This window comes from Amphimedon queenslandica, unplaced genomic scaffold (genome assembly GCF_000090795.2).
Source record: "Amphimedon queenslandica unplaced genomic scaffold, v1.1 AMPQUscaffold_13374, whole genome shotgun sequence".
NCBI classification, from domain to species: domain Eukaryota; kingdom Metazoa; phylum Porifera; class Demospongiae; order Haplosclerida; family Niphatidae; genus Amphimedon; species Amphimedon queenslandica.
Window position 1 is genome coordinate 42,393 of NW_003546390.1, and position 22,112 is coordinate 64,504.

Genomic DNA, 22,112 nt, shown 5'->3' on the forward strand with positions numbered 1-22,112 from the left:
TAACAAGAGACCCACGAATCTTAATACAAACCTTGTTTACCTAATAATAACCATTAATAACTATTAATAACTATCAATGAATAATTAATGAGATTACTGAACACACTACTGTCATAAGTTGACACTATGTATTGTATAAACTGATAAATATATGTACATGTACATATATGTACATGTACATGTAAATTGTACTTGATATGTGAAGTGAGCGTTGAGAACTGCCGTCAATAAAGTACTTAAGAACAGACCAAGAGCGTAATAATAGCCGTGAGACATGGGCTCCTGAGAGAGAGGGGGGAGGGAGGGGGAGAGTAAAAACTGAAATAAAAGAGAAGAGGCTGTTCTTACTGTTCTATTCTCCATGAAAGCCACCAGCTGGTGTAAGAGTAAAGGGCCTCCAAAACCAATCACATCATTAACTAGCTTCATAATACCGAGAGGATAATAATGGAGACCAAAGGACAGGTTAAGAGCACGTACCAGTGACATCTGACGAGGAGGAGGAGGAGGAGGAGGAAGGTCAGTATTATTAGGAGCTGTATTGTGAGCAGCTGCTGCTAAAGATGGTTGACTTGAGTGAGATACTGAAAGCCTGTCCATTGATTTGAGAGAATATAGTTCAGTGTCAGCCCTAGCTCCGCCCCTATCGGGATTAAAAATCCTTTGAAATCTTTCTCTAACGGTAGACGTCCACAAAGCTTTAGGCATTAGAGGGAGGTCCTGTGGTCGTCGTAGCAACCCTAGTGACCCTCTCTTCATGAGGGGCTGTACCCACCAAAAGGAGAGAAGTGATAAAGGATTAGCTCGATCCTCTGAAGCATCTGGTAAACGGAACCGTCTCAGAGTAGGGTGTGGTCTAACCGATCCATATTCCTGTATACCATGTGACGTTACCAACAGCTCATCACCATCGTCCAATATCTCCTCTTCATCCTCACCTTGACGGAACTGGGTGGAGCCTAATAAAGGGGTGTGGCTTGACCGATGCTTACCGGCCGGAACAAATAAAAAAAAAACGTAGACTACTTGGACCCCAAACTCAATGTAAGTGGTGATTTGAATAACACTGGACGAGAGGTAGGACGGAAGAGTAGAGCCGTGGTTTAAGTAGTGTATGACAGAGCGAAACCGAAGGATAGTGGAGAGGAGGGTGAGTCCCCACGTCAGGTTAAGGGGCAGTGGACCGAGGCCGGTATGAGTAGGAGAGAAAGAGAGAACAAAAAGAGAGAGAGAATGAATGATCCATGCTAACACTGAGAGGGACTGAGAAAGAAAGAGAGAGTAGGAGAGAGATGGAATCAACAAGAAAGAAGAGACCAGTTTCGTGATGGAGTTGATTCCTAGTATTGTAACGAGGATACCACGAGCTAGTAAACCCAGTGATGGCCTCTGTCTCCTGTTACGAGACCTGTAGAGTCCAGCGTAAAGGGCGCTCACTAGAGAGAGGAGAGAGTAGGAGAGGCTAAGGATGAATATCTCTTCAAAGCAAAGTCCAAAATCCCCATCCTTCCAAAATATGAACTGGGTGTCTATCAGAGGAGGCCCGGGATGTCTTTTCAATAAAGGAGAGTGACAGAAGGAAGCATATTCACTCATATTTTAAAAGCTTTACTCTCACCCTCTCTTGGTCTTCTCTTTTCCAGGAGGGTTAAAAATACTTCCTGTAGGTAGGTGTGGTTTACCCACGTGCAAAAACGTGGTCGGGTTTAGACTGAGAAAATGATTGATCAAAACCAAAAAGGCTAACAGAACTAAGGGACAATATCACTAGCTAAAAAGCATGTACTAAACTACTCAAAAAAACTAATAACTGAGTCCTATAATATATATATAAATAGTTAATGTCCAAAGGAAGGAGCTCCATCTTGTGTTCAGACACAAGTACAGGTAACTCCGGCATCTTGAGCATGTAGACAGCTATTGCTGGTAGAGTAGGAGCAGCTCTTCAGTGATCCCTCAATTCCTGTACACTGGAGACTGCTCATTAGTATAGAGCCTGTACCAGGACCAAAGTATCCAGCAACACGAGCAGTTCCTGGAACAAAAGACACATTGTGTGATTGTAGAATGTTGCAGCTACTACACAACTATTCCTTACCAGTTCCCAGTCCAAGCTCCCTGCAGACTACAGAGGCGTCAGTATCATCAAAGGAATCATCACACACGGTACCCCATACTCCATTCTTAAACACTTCAATCCTTCCTTCAAGACTTGAGGTGCCTCCAACAAGTTTAATTGGAGCTGGAAAATAAAAAAATAATTTACTAATCAATTCTACTCTTTTATCTCTTTGACTTACGTGAACACAAAACTCCAGCATCTTCATAGTGACCGCAGTTATGACTGCTGGTGTGGGTACAGCTGGTGATTTCAGTTTCATTTCCAGTACACTGCAGGTCATCCATTAGAATGCTACCAGTACCTTCACCAAATGTTGCAGCTAATCTTGCAACTCCTGCAAACAAACAGCACATACAAGCATTAACAGTACATGCAGATGATCAGTGACTCTCTCACCATTAGCTAATCCCAGCTGCTTGCAGACTACTGAAGCATCAGTGTCGTCCCAGTAATCATCACATATGGTGCCCCAGGCCCCATTGGAGTATATCTCAACACGACCTTCATAATCATTCCTACCATCAACAAGTCTTATAGGCTCTAAATAATAATAATAATAATGATGATAATAATAATAATAATAATAATAACAATAATAATAATAATAATAATAATAACTATGATTATTGTTTAATATTAGCTTACGGATACAGCTGACTCCAGCATCTTCAGAGTGAGCGCAGTTGTGGTTGGTAGTGTGGGGGCAAGTCCTCAGTGTCTCTTCAGAGCCAGTACAAGCTACATCATCCATTAGTATAGAGCCAGTACCAGCTCCATAAAATGCAGAACCATAAGCAACTCCTAAACAAATGAATTTAAAATAATTTACAATATTTATAATATTTATTTATATATATATTGACCTGATACAAGACCAAGTTGTCTACATACTACTCCAGCGTCAGTGTCGTCCCAGCCATCATCACAGACAGTGCCCCATTCCCCGTTAACATATACTTCAACACGTCCTTCATAATCGTGAGATCCTCCAACAAGACGCAAGGACTCTGAAAATTAAAAAATAATAATAAAGATACAAAAGGTGTGATCTATACTTACGTATACAAACCACTCCAACATCTTCGGAGTGACCACAGTTATGATTACTGGTGTAAGAACAGCTGGTAATGTTCAGTTCTGATCCAGTACAGGACACATCATCCATGAGGATTGACCCTGTACCCCGTCCAAAATAGGCGGAGCCTCTAGCCGTCCCTCCTATCAATAAAAAATTAAACATTAATTAGAAGTCATGAACTATATGGGATATTCTGGAAAAAGGAAAGGATTCTTCATTTTTCTTACTCATATAAATGCACTTATACTTTATAAATCAAAATTGGGCTAACAAGTTCCTTACCATCAGATAGCCCAAGCTCCCTACACACAACTGAGGCATCAATATCATTAAAACCATCATCACAGACAGTGCCCCAGGCTCCATTCATATACACCTCCAATCTTCCTTCATAACTGCTGGCTCCACCAACAAGACGTATTGGAGCTATAATACGAAATAATAATAATAATAACAATAGTAATAATAATAATAATAATAACGATGATGACAGTTTTCTCTCTCTCTCTATAAATGGTAGCTTACAGGAGCAGGATACTCCAGCATCCTCAGAGTGGCCGCAGTTATGAGTGGTAATGTGAGAACAGCTGGTGAGGAAGGACTCTGTCCCAGAACAGGCGACGTCGTCAATCAATATGGATCCTGTACCCTCACCAAAATAAGCAGAACCATGAGCAATACCTAAAATAATAAAATAATAATAATATTTATAATAGTGTGATTTTAGCATTTCTCTTTAATCTATAATACAGTTGACTACTTAAACAATTAATCCTTCCTATAACTTCAATATCACACACAGTCATTATCATGTCTACTAGTAATTTACCATCAGATAGTCCTAACTGTCTACATACAACTGTGGCATCAATGTTATCCCAGCTATCATCACAGACAGTACCCCATGCTCCTCCAATAAACAGCTCAACTCTTCCTTCACGATAACTGCTGCCACCAACAAGACGTAATTGTGCTACAGAGAAAAAGATGAAAGGTCATTCTCAAGATGAAGGTTAGTCTCGCCATGCCCCTTTGTAGAGAAGGGGCGGGGCGAGACTAGATGAAGGTTTAAACTTACGAGCACAAACCACGCCGACGTCCTCCCAATGGCCACAGTTATGACTACTGGTGTGGGAACAAGTGGCCAAGTTCAATTCGGACCCGGTACAGGCCACGTCATCCATCAATATTGAACCGGAACCCTCACCAAAATATGCAGACCCCCTAGCAATACCCCCTATAATAATAATGATTATTAATCATGAATGGATAAATAGTCTATGGTTGATCATAACTTACTGTCAGATAGCCCGAGCTCCCTACACACCACTGATGCATCAATATCATTAAAACCATCGTCACAGACAGTGCCCCAGTGTCCGTTAACAAATACCTCAACCCTTCCTTCATAACTGTTGGCACCACCAGCAAGACGGATTGAAGTAGCTTAATAATAATAATAATGATAATAACGATAATAATAAATTGTATAATAATTACTTAGGCAGGTGACTCCAGCGTCTTCGCTGTGTCCACAGTTATGAGTTGAGATATGAGTACAGCTGCTGAGGGTATTCTCAGTACCTAGACACTGGACGTCATCCATTAGAATGGACCCAGTACCCTGACCAAAATAAGCTGAACCTCGTGCAATACCAGCTGCAACATAATAATAATTATTATTATCATTTATTTATTGTTTCTCTCCTGGTCCTCACCAGATGAAAAACCTAGTTCTCTACAGACTACTGATGCATCAGTGTCGTCCCAGAAATCATCACAGACAGTACCCCAGGCTCCGTCTACAAGAATCTCAACACGACCTTCATGAGCACTAGAAGAGCCAGTGAGACGTATCGGAACTAATAAATAAAAATAATATGTAATTAAAATAATAAAGTGTAATTAAATGTTCTTACCAGCACACGTGACTCCAGCATCTTCATGATGACCGCAGTTGTGACTACTGGTAGCAGTACAGGAAAAAAGAGAAATCTCTGTCCCAGTACAGCCCACATCGTCAAGCAATATGGACCCGGTACCCTGGCCAAAATAAGCAGAACCACGAGCAGTACCAGCTACAAATACAAACAATAATAATAATAATATTGTTTATTAATATCCTACAGTTAGAGTAGCCTAGTTGAGAGCATACTACTCCAGCGTCAGTGTCGTCCCAAAGATCATCACAGACAGTACCCCATTCCCCGTTAATGAATACTTCAACACGTCCTTCAAATGAGCTGGAGCCTCCGACAAGACGTAATGAACCAGTAGGACCTAAAGAAACGAGTTAGAAGTTGATCATGTAATGGAAAGTTGAGCTAAGCTGTGTATGCTTACTTAAACAGCTGACTCCAGCATCTTCATAGTGAGCACAATTATGATTGCTAGTATGGGAGCAGCTGGCAAGGAAACCCTCTGATCCAGTACAAGCTACATCATCCATTAGTATAGACCCAGTGCCAGCACCATAATAAGCAGAACCATAGGCAACCCCAACTGTAGGAGAAAGGATTGTAATATTAATAAACAGCAGTGGTACTGTTACCTGACGAGTATCCTAATTGTGAACAAACCACTCCAGCATCAGTATCGTCCCAGCCATCATCACAGACAGTACCCCAAACCCCATTAACATACACTTCAACACGTCCTTCATATGAATTGGATCCACCAACAAGACGTAATGGAGCTGCCAAGAACAGATAATGATAGAATTGTGTTTAAGGAGAAGCTTACGAGCACAAGTCACTCCAGCATCTTCCAAGTGTGCACAGTTGTGAGTGCTGGTATGGGAACACAACATTAGCTGTAACTCAGACCCAGTACACATTACGTCATCCATCAATATTGAACCAGTTCCTTCACCAAAATGAGCATAACTTCTTGCAGTACCACCTTAAATGTAATTAATAAATAATTAATAAATAATGATATTAATAATTACTGTCTGATAGTCCAAGTTGTCTACATACTACTCCAGCGTCAGTGTCGTCCCAATAATCGTCACAGACAGTTCCCCATTCCCCGTTAGCGTACACTTCAACACGTCCTTCATAAATTGAACTACCTCCAACAAGACGAACAGCCTCTACAGGTAGAAAGTGGAGAATATTAATAACTTATTAATAATAGTTATTAATTTACGAGTGCAAGCTATTCCAGCATCTTCAGAGTGGGCACAGTTATGGTTGCTGGTGTGGGTACAGCTGGTCAGGAAATACTCTGAACCCGTACAGGCAACATCGTCTAATAGGATAGAACCAGTTCCGGCTCCAAAATAAGCAGAACTATAAGCAATACCAGCTAAAAAAAAAATAATAATAATATCACTGAGTTTTATAGTTATTTTACCAGCTGGGAATCCAAGCTCCCTACAGACCACTCCAGCATCAACATCGTCCCAACCATCATCACAGACAGTACCCCACTCTCCATTAATATATACTTCAACACGTCCCTCTTGACTTGTGGAACCATCGATAAGACGAATTGGAGCTATAAATAGTAACAAAAACAATATTAATAAAATCTTAATAGTAATAATATCTGGGACTCACGAGCACAAGAGACCCCTACGTCTTCATAATGGCCACAGTTATGACTGCTGGTGTAAGTACAGCTGGTAATGGAGGACTCAGTCCCAATACAGGACACATCGTCCATCAGTATTGAACCAGTACCAGCTCCGTAATAGGCGGAGCCTCTTGCAATACCTAAATACCAAATTGAAGATAGTTATATTACATAATTAACTGATATGCATCAATTTACATACCACCAGATAGTCCGACTTGTCTACAGACAACTGAAGCATCAATGTCATTGAAGTAATCATCACAGACAGTTCCCCAGGCACCTTCAAGGAATACTTCAACACGTCCTTCATAACTGTTCTGTCCACCAACGAGACGAATTTGAGCTGCAAAATGCAAATAATAATAATTAATTTTATGATTTCATAAGTTCGAAAGCTTACGAGAGCAAGTGACTCCAGCATCTTCAGAGTGAGCACAGTTGTGGCTGGTGGTGTGGGGACATTCACTGAGAGCAATTTCAGTTCCTGTACATTGGATATCGTCCATCAGTATGGAACCGGTTCCAGAACCAAAATAAGCAGAGCCTCGTGCAGTACCTAATAAGGAAAGATTCCATTATACATTAATTAGATGAGTATAGAGGATTTGAATCTCTTTACCTCCAGTGTATCCCATCTGCCTACATATGACAGCTGCATCAACATTTTCAAAAAGATCATCACAGATTGTACCCCAGGATCCATTGATAAATATCTCAACTCTACCCTCCAAACTATTGGAGCCGCCAACAAGTCGCAAAGGCTCTGGAAAAAACAAAAAATGAAGTACAAATAATGCTTAATAAACAACATGATATGTTTTATTAGCTCACGAGAGCATGATACTCCAACATCTTCAGAATGAGTGCAGTCGTGAGCACTGTTGTAGCTGCAGTTGGTTAGCGTTGATTCTGATCCAGTACATCCGACATCATCCAACATTATGTAACCAATACCAGCACCGTAGTAAGCAGAACCTCTTGCAATACCTTAAAACAAGTATGGATATAGCAGTAAATGAATATAGTACCATATCAATGCGAAAAGGTGCAGTTTTAAATGCGAAAGTTGCAGTTTCTGTACCTGATGTATAGCCGAGTTGCCTGCATACAACACTAGCATCAACATTGTCAAAGTAGTCATCACAGATTGTGCCCCATTCTCCATTCATGTATATCTCCAGTCTTCCTTCATATGTACTGCTGCCGCCAATCAAACGAAGAGATCTGTCAGGACATTCTTCTAAAAAGAGAAAGGGATGAAATTGGAATACAATAGCTGCAATGTGCACTTGCCTTGTGCAACAATGGATACCACAGCCAGTGATAAAAAGAGTAGAACCGCACTCCACAGCATTTCTCCTCCTATTCAACCTGCAAGGAGTACAGCTCCTAATGAATGAAGAACAGCAGTATCTAGTTGTTGATCACAAATAATGCAACCAATTCACCTGAAGTAATGATATGACAGAGTTCCAACCTATAGCAGTGACTATAGGCTTAAGTAACAGTGCTGGTTGATTGGGTCTTTTATAAGAGGAGTTGGACAGGTTACGTTGTAGCTGCCCATATCAGCAATAACTACCCCTGGTAGTGACAGGCCACAGGAGAAACTGTACATTCTTAACAAGAAGGAAAACTGCAGCAAATAAATAATAACAATAATAATAATAGCAGATAATAATAGATTAAGATTTATTTAGCTCAAATCTCAAAGTGTGAACTACTGACTACAATGTGTATAGGAGTATTACAATGTACATGATTTATATTCTGGAATAAAATATTAATACAGGGCCTTGGAGCCCTTCCAAAAATTGTTAAAGAAATTGTTAATTGAAGATCCATCAGATCCAGGTTCAACAATACACACAGTGGATGCACCTTTAAATACCAGACAAACTATGTGAGGCTATTGTGGGTTGGCCTCTTACTATCATCTCTTTGTTTATATATTGCATGTAAACCCAGCCCATTACAAGCCCATTTACAAGCCCAGCCTAACAACGAGCCTAACAATGAAACGTTTCCTAGCCATTACGGGTTGTACTGGCCTAGCGGTCGGTCTAACAGCTCTCTCCCTCTCAACTGGTAGCGACTGGAGCTACAGGTACGTTGCAATGCCTCTCGTTCGACTAATGGACCCCGAGAGAGCTCACAGAGCTGCTGTCCGCCTTGCAAACTGGGCTCCATCTACACACGTGGAGGACGAGAAAATATTGGTGAGGATCACGTGATGCTACCCGCGCATTTACCCGCGTTTCTCTCCTAGAATACTCAAGTTTGGGGTCTGTCGTTTTCAAATCCAATCGGCATGGCAGCTGGGTTTGATAAACATGGGGAGGCTTATGTTGGGTTGTTTAAAGTTGGTTTTGGGTTCGTTGAGATTGGGAGTGTCACACCACACCCACAGCCTGGGAACTCACGCCCACGGGTTTTTAGACTTAATGAGGACAAAGCCGTCATTAATAGGTCTGCATGCAATCATTGGTTCCCACGGTAACTTGATTCCGATTGGTCGCTAGGTACGGGTTCAATAGTGATGGGCACTACATAGTGAAGGAGAGAATTATGAAATGGGCGGAGCAAAAGAAGCAGTTTCCACGGCGACAGCTAGGTGTTAACTTGGGAAAGAACAAGACTAGCACTGATGCTGTTGATGATTACGTTCAAGGAATCAGAGAACTAGGGGGACATGCAGATTACATTGTCATCAATATCTCGTCTCCTAACACTCCTGGTACGAACTAGTAATGTACAGACTATAGCCTCTTTATAATGGACACTTTGAAAGTGTCTCTGTTATACAGAGGTGTCCTTTATGTGGAGGTTATTTTATACAGTAAGGAATGTAATTGGTACACTAGGTGCTGTCCGTTAAATGGAGGTGTATGCTATAGAGAGTGTCCATTAAGAGAGGCTATACTGTATTTTCTTGTTATCTTTTTTTTCCCTTTCAAAAGGATTGAGATCCTTACAAGGTAAAGAACATTTAGTGAAGTTGCTTCAGAAAGTGAGAGAAGAGAGAGACAAGTTATCAGGTCTACCATGTCCTCCAGTTTTAGTTAAGATAGCACCAGATTTGAATGATAGTGATAAAGAAGACATTGCAGAAGTTGTAATAAGAAAAGAAGTAATAACAACAATAATAATACCAACAATAACAACAACAACAATAATAATAATAATAATAATAATAATAATAATAATGTACATTGCCTCAATTAAAAGATTATTATTGGGTAGGGCGGAGCTGATGGCATTATTATTTGCAATACGACAGTTTCTCGTGAAAACCTCAAGAGTTCTCATAGATCAGAGGCAGGAGGTCTAAGTGGGGAACCCTTAAAAGGTTTATCAACTCAACTGATTCAGGAAATGTATCAACTTACTAAAGGTAGTAACTATTAATATTAATTAATTAATTGATTTAATATTGTAGGTAAAGTACCAATTATAGGAGTGGGAGGAGTCAGTTCTGGTCAAGACGCTTACGATAAGATCAGAGCAGGTGCTAGTCTAGTACAGTTATATACTGGACTAGTCTATGAGGGACCACCATTAGTGGGTAGGATCAAGAAAGAACTGGCTCTTTTATTGAAGTAAGTTATGGTACTATGATAGGGAGAAGAGTGTCAGAAACTGTAATAAAAATTAAAAGTGTAAAGCCATTTAGCATGGGCTATAATACAAGGTATTTTTCAGATTCTGGTATTTTATTTAAATGGCCGTAACTTAAAAAATTGAAGTCGGAATCACCTCAAACTTTCTACACAGCATAAGGATGTCGATATGTATCAGAAAATGTAATAAAATTTTTAAATGATTTCGGAGCCATTTTTTCAGAATTTTTCCATTTTCTTAAAATGGTCAATTTTACAGTTGTTTTATTCCATTTTATTCCTGTTTTATTCCGTTTTATTCCGTTTTATTCCATTTTATTCCGTTTTATTCTGTTTTATTCCATTTTATTCCTGTTTTATTTTGTTTTATTTCATTTTATTTATTCAAATTGCCGTAATTTGAAAAATTGAAATCGGAATCACCTCGAACTTTTTACACAGCATAAAGACATCAATATGTATCAGAAAATGTAATAAAAATTGGGGGTCATTTTTGGCCATTTTTTGGAAAAAACCATGGGCTATAGCCTTGGGTATTTTTCAGATTTTTGGCATTTTCTTAAAATGGCCGTAACTTGAAAAATTAAAGTCGGAATCACCTCAAACTTTCTACACAGCATAAGGACGTCAATATGTATCGGAAAATGTAATAAAAATTGGGGGTGATTTCAGAGCCATTTTTTTGAAAAACCATGGACTATAGCCTTGGGTATTTTTCAGATTTTTGACGTTTTCTTAAAATGGCTGTAACTTGAAAAATTGAAGTCAGAATCAGCTCAAACTTTCTACACAGCATAAGGACATCAATATGTATCAGAAAATGTAATAAAAATTGGGGGTCATTTTTTGGCCATTTTTTCAAAAAAACCATGGACTATAGCCTTGGGTATTTTTCAGATTTTTGACGTTTTCTTAAAATGGCTGTAACTTGAAAAATTGAAGTTGGAATCGACTCAAACTTTCTACACAGCATAAGGACATCAATATGTATCAGAAAATGTAATAAAAATTTGGGGTCATTTTTTGGCCATTTTTTCAAAAAACCATGGACTATAGCCTTGGGTATTTTTCAGATTTTTGACGTTTTCTTAAAATAGCCGTAACTTGAAAAAATGAAGTCGGAATCACTTCAAACTTGCTACACAGCATAAGGACATCAATATGTATCAGAAAATGTAATAAAAATTGGGGGTCATTTTTCGGCCATTTTTTCAAAAAAACCATGGACTATAGCTTTGGGTATTTTTCAGATTTTTGACGTTTTCTTAAAATGGCTGTAACTTGAAAAATTGAAGTTGGAATCGACTCAAACTTTCTACACAGCATAAGGACATCAATATGTATCAGAAAATGTAATAAAAATTTGGGGTCATTTTTTGGCCAATTTTTCGAAAAACCATGGACTATAGCCTTGGGTATTTTTCAGATTTTTGACATTTTCTTAAAATAGCCGTAACTTGAAAAAATGAAGTCGGAATCAGCTCAAACTTTCTACACAGCATAAGGACATCAATATGTATCAGAAAATGTAATAAAAATTTGGGGTCATTTTTTGGCCAATTTTTCGAAAAACCATGGACTATAGCCTTGGGTATTTTTCAGATTTTTGACATTTTCTTAAAATAGCCGTTGTAACAAGTGTCATAATTATGGCTCAGTCTCACCTCAATCTGTCAAGTGATACAGTTGATATGTTAATGGCATCAATGAGGATGGCTCCTGATTCAAGCGGATCAATCATACGAAACAAAGCTTGAAACAAACTCGATTTACCGGCACCTGTCCTTCCAACCACACCTACCTAAGACCCTCATAATTAATAAATATACTAATTGATATGAAATACCTTCTCTGCCGATCTTATATTAATTGAAATTCCTTTTAAGGCAGGTGCTAGCCCTTCCCTATAATGGTATGTGATCATGTGATAGTCATGTGACATTACCTGTACTTCAGTACCACTCTTTGAAATTCTATTACTCCTCTGGTTGGCCAATCAATGGGTGGAGACTAAATAATATTATAATATCAGCATAAATCAACATAAATCAGTATGAATCAATATAAATTAGCATGAATCAATATAGATCAGTACGAATCGATAGAAATCAGTATGAATCAATATAAATCAGTATAAACTCACATTATTATTATCATTATTTCTTTCCACAGGAGCTCCCCTGATATACTGCATTGCTCTTTCAACACTGACCATTTCTTTCTCGGTTTCAGTAAAAGACGTCACAACTCCAGAGAGGAGGTTAGTGACTGAGAGTGCATATGATATCGCTAACCCAACAAGACCGGGATCAACTGAGCCAGCAAAGTGATGCTCTAGGACAGCAATAAAAGCCACACCCCCTACCATAGCCACGCCCAACATCTGTAGTCTAATGCTTAACCACTGGGCAACTGCATAACCTGTTTGACAAAAAATAAATAAATAAATAAAATAAATTAATTAATTCTTACTTCCATAGTTTGCCCTTTGGCTCATGTCCAGTTTTGTCTCGTTCTCTTTCATGAATCTCTTCGTAGCTCTCAGAGCTCTGATGGTTGTAAGACCAGTCAGAGTCTCTTGAAAATGAGCATAGACCGGAGACAGAGTCACTGTAGAGAGCCTTTTTAGTTCCCTGAGGAGAGGGAGAGAGAGGGGGGGAGAGAGAAAGAGGGAGGGAGAGAGGGAGAGAGAGAGAGAGAAAGATTGAATGGTGTCTGTCTGTCCTAAATAAAGAGATTGTACCGTCCATTATCATTACCTGGATGTTCTTCTATAATATTTCTGAATGTAATAATAAATTATGGCAAGAGGTACCAGTAGGACGAGAAACCATGGCAACCCGTAACAGGTGATGATTAGCGTCCCCATTAGTCCAAACAATTGAGCGAGTAAAATATTTAAAATAAAAGGAAGAGAATCATCAATAGCGTACTAAAGAATGGAGTAAAATAGAACATAATAATAACAACAACAACAACAACAACAACAACAACAATAATAATAATAATAATAATAATAATAATAATAATAATAACTGACCAGATCAGATGAGAATCTATTCACTATTCTTCCGATCTATAAATAGACATTACATCATTATTACATCATCATGGGTACTAACAGGATTAATGTCAAAGAACCAAACAGGTGCCCCCAAAATGGCGGACAAAAGTTTCTTATGAAGAACTCTTGCAGCCTCTAGACCTCCATAGGCATAAAGGAAGGCTCTTAGCAACGTGAAGAGCTAAAGTATCAAATATCAGTATCAATATCAATATCAATATCAATATCAATATCAGTATCAATATCAGTATCAATATCAGTGATCCCACTCACTGTGTTAGCAGCTGCTAATCCTCCGTATATTCCAAGATAAAATGATAGGTGTGGCTGTGAATTTGTTGATATCGGAGCTGATTCCAGTAATGATGTTAAATTATGACGTTCATCTTTCCTCGTGTGACTGATCCAGAACGATAACCACCAGTCGCTGACATTACGTGACGCTAATTTTTAAAATGATTATTAATTAATGCATTAGGTTAGCCCCGCCCCCTCTCACCTTGCATTAGAAACAGTGAGAGGAGTACAGCTGGTGCCAGTACCAGCCCAACTGATACCCAGTAGGACCAGTACACGCCTACTTTGACCACACCCTCCTCCATCTCCTCCTCCTTCACTAGTACACCATCAGTCATACTCTCATCTTCTTCTTTAATCACCTCAGCAGCTGGTCTTTCAGTTACCTTCAATTAATAATCATTATTATTGTTATTGTTATTATTGTTGTTGTTGTTATGTTATTTTATGAAACCTGTTTGTGAGATCCTGATAGTTTCCTGGGTCTAAACTCATTCCCTTCTATAAGAGGCAGTACAGTAGCAGGTGCTCCAGTGAGAGAAATACCGCCATTTGATAAAACTACACACACACACACACACAATAATCATCACAGTACTGTACTTGTACTTACCTATGACGCAGTCGGTTTCCTGGAGGAACCTGATGTGGTGGGTACACAAGATCCTTGTCTTGTTTTTAAGGAGTCCGGTGATACAGTGGGTGTAGAGGTGGGACGCTACGTGAGCATCTACAGCTGCTAATGGATCATCCAGCAGGTAGACATCTTTATCCTTAAAAAAATTGTAAATAAATATTATTAATGAATGGACTTTACTTGATAGACAGCTCTTGCTAGAGCCAGCCTTGCTTTTTGTCCACCGCTTAATGTCACTCCGTTCTCACCAACTTCAGTTTGATCACCAGCTGGTAATGACTTTAAATCCTGAGAGAGAGAGAGAGAGAGAGAGAGAGAGTAGATTGAGATATCAATTCTTACCTCTTCTAGTGCACAAGCATAAACTACAGCTGCATATCTATCAGGATCATAGGGCAGTCCAAACAGTATGTTCTCTTTGACTGTGGCATATTGTATCCATGACTCCTGGCTAGACAATCCAAACCCTTCGACCAAATCAGACACATAAATCTTTAGAGAACATGAGGAGAAACGGATAATAAAGAGCTAGAATTGACTGTCTTACTTTTCCTCTTATCTTCCTCATCTCTGCTGTAATGGCAGACAGGAGAGAAGACTTGCCCGATCCAACTTTACCAGTAACACCAACAAAAGATCCCTGCAGAAGAGAAACAAAAAATGGATCAAATTTGATAATTTTCCCATCAAAATGAAAATCTTTACCCTCTTAATGCTAATATCAATATTCTTCAGACTCCATTCAGTGAAAGTGTCTCCTCTCTCCTCCTCCCTCCTCCAGCTGAAGGAGGCATTGCTGATACTAACAGCATCCCGCTCCTCACTGGAGAGAGACTCAGGATAGGCACCAGCTGCCAGGTAGTAGGAGGACGGGTCTATCTCAGGGAGACGCAGAAACTCTTGGACTCTCTTTACGGAAACCCAAGCCTCAACGAGACCATTGAGTACCCAAGGGAAGGCGTTAAGAGGACTGATTAGCATATTGAATAGGGCAAGACTTGTAAACACCTTTTAAAAATAAAATAAAATAAAATAAAATAAAATAAATAATAACGTAGTATTTCAGCTAATAAAATTAGATGGACTTATTCATTATTCATAGTTAATTAAATACCAGCCACACCCTTTTAATGAGCCACGCCTTTCTATAAAAAGTTACTTGCCAAACAAAGTGTATTTTACAAAATGTTTTATATAATATTAGAGTTCAAATCTTCTGCTATGCATTTAAAAATAGACTCCAGGTTGGAGGGAGTTGCTTCAAAGTATTGCAGCTGTAACTCATCAGAGACTAGTTGAGCTCTTTCTCTGCTAACTTGTCTCTCCTCTACATGATCACCTTTAGTCCCAATCAAATAAATAAATCCATTATTGTCATTATCTTTGATATTCTTCAAGTCTTTTGCTTGTTTTAGGTAAGGGAGCCAATACTTTGATATACTTTCTAAAGTAGAACTATTAGTAAGATCAAATACAAGACAAACTCCCCAGGAATAAAGAAGATACTGTTTATAGATTGGATCCACTTCCTTGTCGATACTCAGCTCCCAAAAGTTAAGACTAGCAACATGTCCTCCCTCAAGCTGAAGGAGCTTATTAGCAGTACTAATGGGAAGGATAGGGGCCCATGATTCCAGGGACTTCTCTCCAGTGAGGTGACACAATAGGCTGGTCTTTCCAACTCTGGGATCACCAAGAAGAGAAATATTGTACAAGAAAGGGCTGTCTCTAGTAACAGCACTCATTTGACTGGTCCTGCAGCTGCATGAGCCCCGCCCTAAAGTGAGCCACGCCCAAAATACAATACTCATGAATCTCATTACACAGTAAATATCAATTTTGTATATTTTTTTAAAAATTGAATTAAATACGCTATACTAGTCCTTACTTTGGCAGCTGTTAGTTTGTGTCCGAGAGCAACGTAAGTTGAGAATGTCATTATTGAAATCAGGACTGGGGTGGTCGCCCAAAAATAAACACACAAAGCATCGAGGTATTTCCTACCCGCTAAGGACTTCAACTCTGAGGACCTGAAAATATAATAATAATAATAATAATAGTAATAATAATAATGTTCCATTGTCACGAAATCCGTGACAAGCAAAAATAATAATTATTATTATAAATGATTAATAATAATAATAATGATGATGATGATGATTAATAATGTAGCTAAAGTCTTGCCTGATGTTGTTCACTTTGTCGGCAAAGTTCTTCTCCCAAGCGTAGAACTTAATAACTCGGATTCCAGTAAGAATCTCTGTCATCAACTGCAGGAACATAAGTACATGAACACGTATCAGGAAATGTAATTAAAATAGAGCATTATCTCCTTTTCATTTTTGGTTAAATTTGGCCAAAATCACTGTACTATAGTACAGTGACTTTGGCGCAATTTTGGAGTAACTTTAAAAATTCGTATAAAATCCAAACTTCATTGGAATCAGCTCAAACTTTCTACACAACATAAGTACATGTATATGAATCAGAGAATACTTTCTAAAGAGCACATGCAACAGTACATTAACAGATCCTCTTACTTTAACTCTGTTGTCTTTCTGTGTCATCATTTTTGTACTTAGCTCTCCAATCTTCTTTGCCAGCCAGCGATTAACTGGAATAAGTAATATACAAAAGACCACTCCGGCAATAAAAGCAAGTCCAACCTGTTATTAAAACCGGTTTTAAACCATGAGTATAATATACCATACCAGTACCATACCTGTCTATATAAGAGGTATAAAGATACTGATATTTGAAAAGGTAAGCTCCAAAACTGATGGAAACTTGGACAGAAATTAACGATACGATCCACATCAGTACTCATGTGGTTAACAACCTAATTAATAATAATAATAATAATAATAATAATAATAATAATAATAATAATAATAATAATAATAATAACAATAATAATAATAATAATAATAATAATAATAATAATAATAATAATAATAATAATAACAATAATAATAATAATAATAATAATAATAATAATAATAATAATAATAACAATAATAATAATAATAATAATAATAATAATAATAATAATAATAATACAATTACCTGACCAGTAGAATACTCTCCCATCCCTACAGTACTAACTGATAATGATTTACGAAATATTTCAGTAACGAGAGACCCACGAATCTTAATACAAACCTTGTTTACCTATTAATAACCATTAATAACTATTAATAACCATCAATGAATAATTAATGAGATTACTGAACACACTACTGTCATAAGTTGACACTATGTGTTGAATAAACTGATAAATACATGTACATGTACGTGTAAATTGTACTTGATATGTGAAGTGAGCGTTGAGAACTGCCGTCAATAAAGTACTTAAGAACAGACCAAGAGCGTAATAATAGCCGTGAGACATGGGCTCCTGAGAGAGAGGGGGGAGGGAGGGGGAGAGTAAAAACTGAATAAAAGAGAAGAGGCTGTTCTTACAGTTCTATTCTCCATGAAAGCCACCAGCTGGTGTAAGAGTAAAGGGCCTCCAAAACCAATCACATCATTAACTAACTTCATAATACCAAGAGGATAATAATGGAGACCAAAGGACCAGTTAAGAGCACGTACCAGGGACATCTGACGATGAGGAGGAGGAGGAGGAGGAAGGTCAGTATTATTAGGAGCTGTATTGTGAGCAGCTGCTGCTAAAGAGGGTTGACTTGAGTGAGATACTGAGAGCCTGTCCATTGATTTGAGAGAATATAGTTCAGTGTCAGCCCTAGCTCCGCCTCTATCAGGATTAAAAATCCTTTGAAATCTTTCTCTAACGGTAGACGTCCACAGAGCCTTGGGCATTAGAGGGAGGTCCTGTGGTCGTCGTAGCAACCCTAGTGACCCCCTCTTCATGAGAGGCTGTACCCACCAAAAGGAGAGAAGTGATAAAGGATTAGCTCGATCCTCTGAAGCATCTGGTAAACGGAACCGTCTTAGAGTAGGGTGTGGTCTAACCGATCCATATTCCTGTATACCATGTGACGTTACCAACAGCTCATCACCATCGTCCAATATCTCCTCTTCATCCTCACCTTGACGGAACTGGGTGGAGCCTAATAAAGGGGTGTGGCTTGACCGATGCTTACCGGCCGGAACAAATAAAAGAAAAACGTAGACTACTTGGACCCCAAACTCAATGTAAGTGGTGATTTGAATAACACTGGACGAGAGGTAGGACGGAAGAGTAGAGCCGTGGTTTAAGTAGTGTACGACAGAGCGAAAGCGAAGGATAGTGGAGAGAAGGGTGAGTCCCCACGTCAGGTTAAGGGGCAGTGGACCGAGGCCGGTATGAGTAGGAGAGAAAGAGAGAACAAAAAGAGAGAGAGAATGAATGATCCATGCTAACACTGAGAGGGACTGAGAAAGAAAGAGAGAGTAGGAGAGAGATGGAATCAACCAGAAAGAAGAGACCAGTTTAGTGATGGAGTTGATCCCTAGTATTGTAACGAGGATACCACGAGCTAGTAAACCCAGTGATGGCCTCTGTCTCCTGTTACGAGACCTGTAGAGTCCAGCGTAAAGGGCGCTCACTAGAGAGAGGAGAGAGTAGGAGAGGCTAAGGATAAATATCTCTTCAAAGCAAAGTCCAAAATCCCCATCCTTCCAAAATATGAACTGGGTGTCTATCAGAGGAGGCCCGGGATGTCTTTTCAATAAAGGAGAGTGACAGAAGGAAGCATATTCACTCATATTTTAAAAGCTTTACTCTCACCCTCTCTTGGTATTCTTTTCCAGGAGGGTTAAAAATACTTCCTGTGGGTAGCTAGGTGTGGTTTACCCACGTGCAAAAACGTGGTCGGGTTTAGACTGAGAAAATGATTGATCAAAACCAAAAAGGCTAACAGAACTAAGAGACAATATCACTAGCTAAAAAGCATGTACTAAACTACTCAAAAAAACTAATAACTGAGTCCTATAATATATATATAAATAGTTAATGTCCAAAGGAAGGAGCTCCATCTTGTGTTCAGACACAAGTACAGGTAACTCCGGCATCTTGAGCATGTAGACAGCTATTGCTGGTAGAGTAGGAGCAGCTCTTCAGTGATCCCTCAATTCCTGTACACTGGAGACTGCTCATCAATATAGAGCCTGTACCAGGACCAAAGTATCCAGCAACACGAGCAGTTCCTGGAACAAAAGACACAGTGTGTGATTGTAGAATGTTGCAGCTACTACACAGCTATTCCTTACCAGTTCCCAGTCCAAGCTCCCTGCAGACTACAGAGGCGTCAGTATCATCAAAGGAATCATCACACACGGTACCCCATACTCCATTCTTAAACACTTCAATCCTTCCTTCAAGACTTGAGGTGCCTCCAACAAGTTTAATTGGAGCTGGAAAATAAAAAAATAATTTACTAATCAATTCTACTCTTTTATCTCTTTGACTTACGTGAACACAAAACTCCAGCATCTTCATAGTGACCGCAGTTATGACTGCTGGTGTGGGTACAGCTGGTGATTTCAGTTTCATTTCCAGTACACTGCAGGTCATCCATTAGAATGCTACCAGTACCTTCACCAAATGTTGCAGCTAATCTTGCAACTCCTGCAAACAAACAGCACATACAAGCATTAACAGTACATGCAGATGATCAGTGACTCTCTCACCATTAGCTAATCCCAGCTGCTTGCAGACTACTGAAGCATCAGTGTCGTCCCAGTAATCATCACATATGGTGCCCCAGGCCCCATTGGAGTATATCTCAACACGACCTTCATAATCATTCCTACCATCAACAAGTCTTATAGGCTCTAAATAATAATAATAATAATAATAATAATAATAATAATAATAATAATAATAATAATAATAATAATAATAATAATAATAATAATAATAATAATAATAATTGATAATAATAATAATAATAATAATAATAATAATAATAATAATAATAATAATAATAATAATAATAATAATAATAATAATAATTCAATTACCTGACCAGTAGAATAGTCTCCCATCCCTACGGTACTAACTGATAATGATTTACGAAATATTTCAGTAACGAGAGACCCACGAATCTTAATACAAACCTTGTTTACCTATTAATAACCATTAATAACTATTAATAACCATCAATGAATAATTAATGAGATTACTGAACACACTACTGTCATAACTTGACACTATGTATTGTATAAACTGATAAATACATGTACATAAATGTACATGTACATGTACATGTAAATTGTACTTGATATGTGAAGTGAGCGTTGAGAACTGCCGTCAATAAAGTACTTAAGAACAGACCAAGAGCGTAATAATAGCCATGAGACATGGGCTCCTGAGAGAGAGGGGGGAGGGAGGGGGAGAGTAAAAACTGAATAAAAGAGAAGAGGCTGTTCTTACTGTTCTATTCTCCATAAAAGCCACCAGCTGGTGTAAGAGTAAAGGGCCTCCAAAACCAATCACATCATTAACTAGCTTCATAATACCGAGAGGATAATAATGGAGACCAAAGGACCAGTTAAGAGCACGTACCAGGGACATCTGATGATGATGATGAGGAGGAGGAGGAGGGTCAGTAATGTTAGGAGCTGTATTATGAGCAGCTGCTGCTAAAGATGGTTGACTTGAGTGAGATACTGAGAGCCTGTCCATTGATTTGAGAGAATATAGCTCAGTGTCAGCCCTAGCTCCGCCTCTATCAGGATTAAAAATCCTTTGAAATCTTTCTCTAACGGTAGACGTCCACAAAGCCTTGGGCATTAGAGGGAGGTCCTGTGGTCGTCGTAGCAACCCTAGTGATCCCCTCTTCATGAGAGGCTGTACCCACCAAAAGGAGAGAAGTGATAACGGATTAGCTCGATCCTCTGAAGCATCTGGTAAACGGAATCGTCTCAGAGTAGGGTGTGGTCTAACCGATCCATATTCCTGTATACCGTGTGATGTTACCAACAGCTCATCACCATCGTCCAATATCTCCTCTTCATCCTCACCTTGACGGAACTGGGTGGAGCCTAATAAAGGGGTGTGGCTTGACCGATGTTTACCGGCCGGAACAAATAAAAGGAAAATGTACACTACTTGGACCCCAAACTCAATGTAGCTGGTGATTTGAATAACGCTGGACGAGAGGTAGGACGGAAGAGTAGAGCCGTGGTTTAAGTAGTGTATGACGGAGCGAAAGCGAAGGATAGTGGAGAGAAGGGTGAGTCCCCAGGTCAGGTTAAGGGGCAGTGGACCAAGGCCGGTATGAGTAGGAGAGAAAGAGAGAACAAAAAGAGAGAGAGAATGAATGATCCATGCTAACACTGAGAGGGACTGAGAAAGAAGGAGAGAGTAGGAGAGAGATGGAATCAACCAGAAAGAAGAGACCAGTTTAGTGATGGAGTTGATTCCTAGTATTGTAACGAGGATACCACGAGCTAGTAAACCCAGTGATGGCCTCTGTCTCCTGTTACGAGACCTGTAGAGTCCAGCGTAAAGTGCGCTCACCAGAGAGAGAAGAGAGTAGGAGAGGCTAAGGATGAATATCTCTTCAAAGCAAAGTCCGAAATCACCATCCTTCCAAAATATGAACTGGGTGTCTATCAGAGGAGGCCCGGGGTGTCTTTTCAATAAAGGAGAGTGACAGAAGGAAGCATATTCACTCATATTTTAAAAGCTTTACTCTCACCCTCTCTTAGTTTTCTTTTCCAGTAGGGTTAAAAATACTTCCTGTGGTAGGTGTGGTTTACCC

The 22,112-nt window shown here is 39.1% G+C and overlaps 4 protein-coding genes across 6 annotated transcripts in view; 1 reads left to right on the forward strand and 3 right to left on the reverse strand.

Annotated features, from left to right (window-relative positions):
* LOC105312958 (multidrug resistance-associated protein 7-like) overlaps positions 1–1,644 on the reverse strand; it is a 9,799-nt gene extending 8,155 nt beyond the window's left edge. Inside the window, exons 1-3 of the mRNA XM_019997344.1 lie at positions 349–1,644; positions 193–282; positions 5–40 (exon numbers count right to left, since the gene is read on the reverse strand). Coding sequence (XP_019852903.1) covers positions 5–40; positions 193–282; positions 349–1,596 — 1,374 coding nt within the window. The 5' untranslated portion in view covers positions 1,597–1,644. The remainder of the gene's footprint in view (positions 1–4; positions 41–192; positions 283–348) is intronic.
* A 61-nt stretch (positions 1,645–1,705) lies between these two features.
* Positions 1,706–8,317, reverse strand: LOC105312959 (deleted in malignant brain tumors 1 protein-like). Its single transcript, XM_019997388.1, is given in 29 exon segments — positions 1,706–2,035; positions 2,099–2,242; positions 2,301–2,456; positions 2,519–2,662; positions 2,768–2,923; positions 2,986–3,129; positions 3,182–3,340; positions 3,483–3,626; positions 3,726–3,881; positions 4,030–4,173; positions 4,279–4,437; positions 4,500–4,646; positions 4,701–4,859; positions 4,919–5,062; positions 5,120–5,278; positions 5,328–5,480; positions 5,544–5,702; positions 5,752–5,895; positions 5,943–6,101; positions 6,151–6,294; positions 6,351–6,509; positions 6,558–6,758; positions 6,761–6,919; positions 6,982–7,338; positions 7,402–7,545; positions 7,614–7,769; positions 7,864–8,022; positions 8,076–8,171; positions 8,231–8,317. Coding segments are annotated over 28 exon segments (4,434 nt in total). The 5' UTR covers positions 8,137–8,171; positions 8,231–8,317; the 3' UTR covers positions 1,706–1,871.
* Positions 8,318–8,516: 199 nt separating this feature from the next.
* LOC105312960 (dihydroorotate dehydrogenase (quinone), mitochondrial-like) lies at positions 8,517–10,495 on the forward strand. 2 transcript variants are annotated; one of them, XM_019997390.1, is made up of 7 exons: positions 8,517–9,001; positions 9,052–9,251; positions 9,305–9,519; positions 9,743–9,760; positions 9,839–9,912; positions 10,026–10,176; positions 10,222–10,495. In XM_019997390.1, exons 1-7 carry the CDS (start codon positions 8,798–8,800, stop codon positions 10,383–10,385), a joined length of 1,026 nt encoding a protein of 341 aa, XP_019852949.1. In that variant the 5' UTR covers positions 8,517–8,797; the 3' UTR covers positions 10,386–10,495. The 2 variants fall into 2 exon arrangements, with proteins under 2 accessions (XP_019852949.1, XP_011404303.2); XM_011406001.2 differs by having other exon boundaries at positions 9,743–9,912.
* A 1,567-nt stretch (positions 10,496–12,062) lies between these two features.
* On the reverse strand, positions 12,063–22,077 carry LOC100638597 (multidrug resistance-associated protein 7-like). Of its 2 annotated transcripts, none has more exons than XM_019997396.1 (23): positions 20,780–22,077; positions 20,625–20,714; positions 20,368–20,472; positions 17,123–17,239; positions 16,941–17,066; positions 16,585–16,670; positions 16,289–16,430; positions 15,106–15,408; positions 14,948–15,040; positions 14,743–14,892; positions 14,581–14,688; positions 14,377–14,536; positions 14,218–14,324; positions 13,966–14,149; positions 13,740–13,909; positions 13,525–13,647; positions 13,443–13,478; positions 13,162–13,334; positions 12,875–13,035; positions 12,546–12,823; positions 12,348–12,412; positions 12,249–12,306; positions 12,063–12,203 (listed from the first exon to the last, which is right to left on the reverse strand). In XM_019997396.1, exons 1-23 carry the CDS (start codon positions 22,025–22,027, stop codon positions 12,063–12,065), a joined length of 4,224 nt encoding a protein of 1,407 aa, XP_019852955.1. In that variant the 5' UTR covers positions 22,028–22,077. The 2 variants fall into 2 exon arrangements, with proteins under 2 accessions (XP_019852955.1, XP_011404304.1); XM_011406002.2 differs by lacking the exons at positions 20,368–20,472; positions 20,625–20,714; positions 20,780–22,077 and adding exons at positions 17,467–17,571; positions 17,708–17,797; positions 17,863–19,140.
* Positions 22,078–22,112: the final 35 nt, after the last annotated feature.

Coding starts and splice junctions, on each gene's coding strand:
- LOC100638597 (XM_019997396.1), bottom strand. CDS start 22,027: ATGAGTGAATATGCTTCCTTCTGTCACTCTCCTTTATTGAAAAGACAC. Junction 17,067..17,122: donor TATACCTCTTATATAGACAG/GTATGGTACTGG, acceptor TTTTAATAACAG/GTTGGACTTGCTTTTATTGC. Junction 14,537..14,580: donor TAGCAAGAGCTGTCTATCAA/GTAAAGTCCATT, acceptor AATTTTTTTAAG/GATAAAGATGTCTACCTGCT.
- LOC105312960 (XM_011406001.2), top strand. CDS start 8,798: ATGAAACGTTTCCTAGCCATTACGGGTTGTACTGGCCTAGCGGTCGGT. Junction 9,252..9,304: donor GACAAAGCCGTCATTAATAG/GTCTGCATGCAA, acceptor ATTGGTCGCTAG/GTACGGGTTCAATAGTGATG. Junction 10,177..10,221: donor AATGTATCAACTTACTAAAG/GTAGTAACTATT, acceptor TTAATATTGTAG/GTAAAGTACCAATTATAGGA.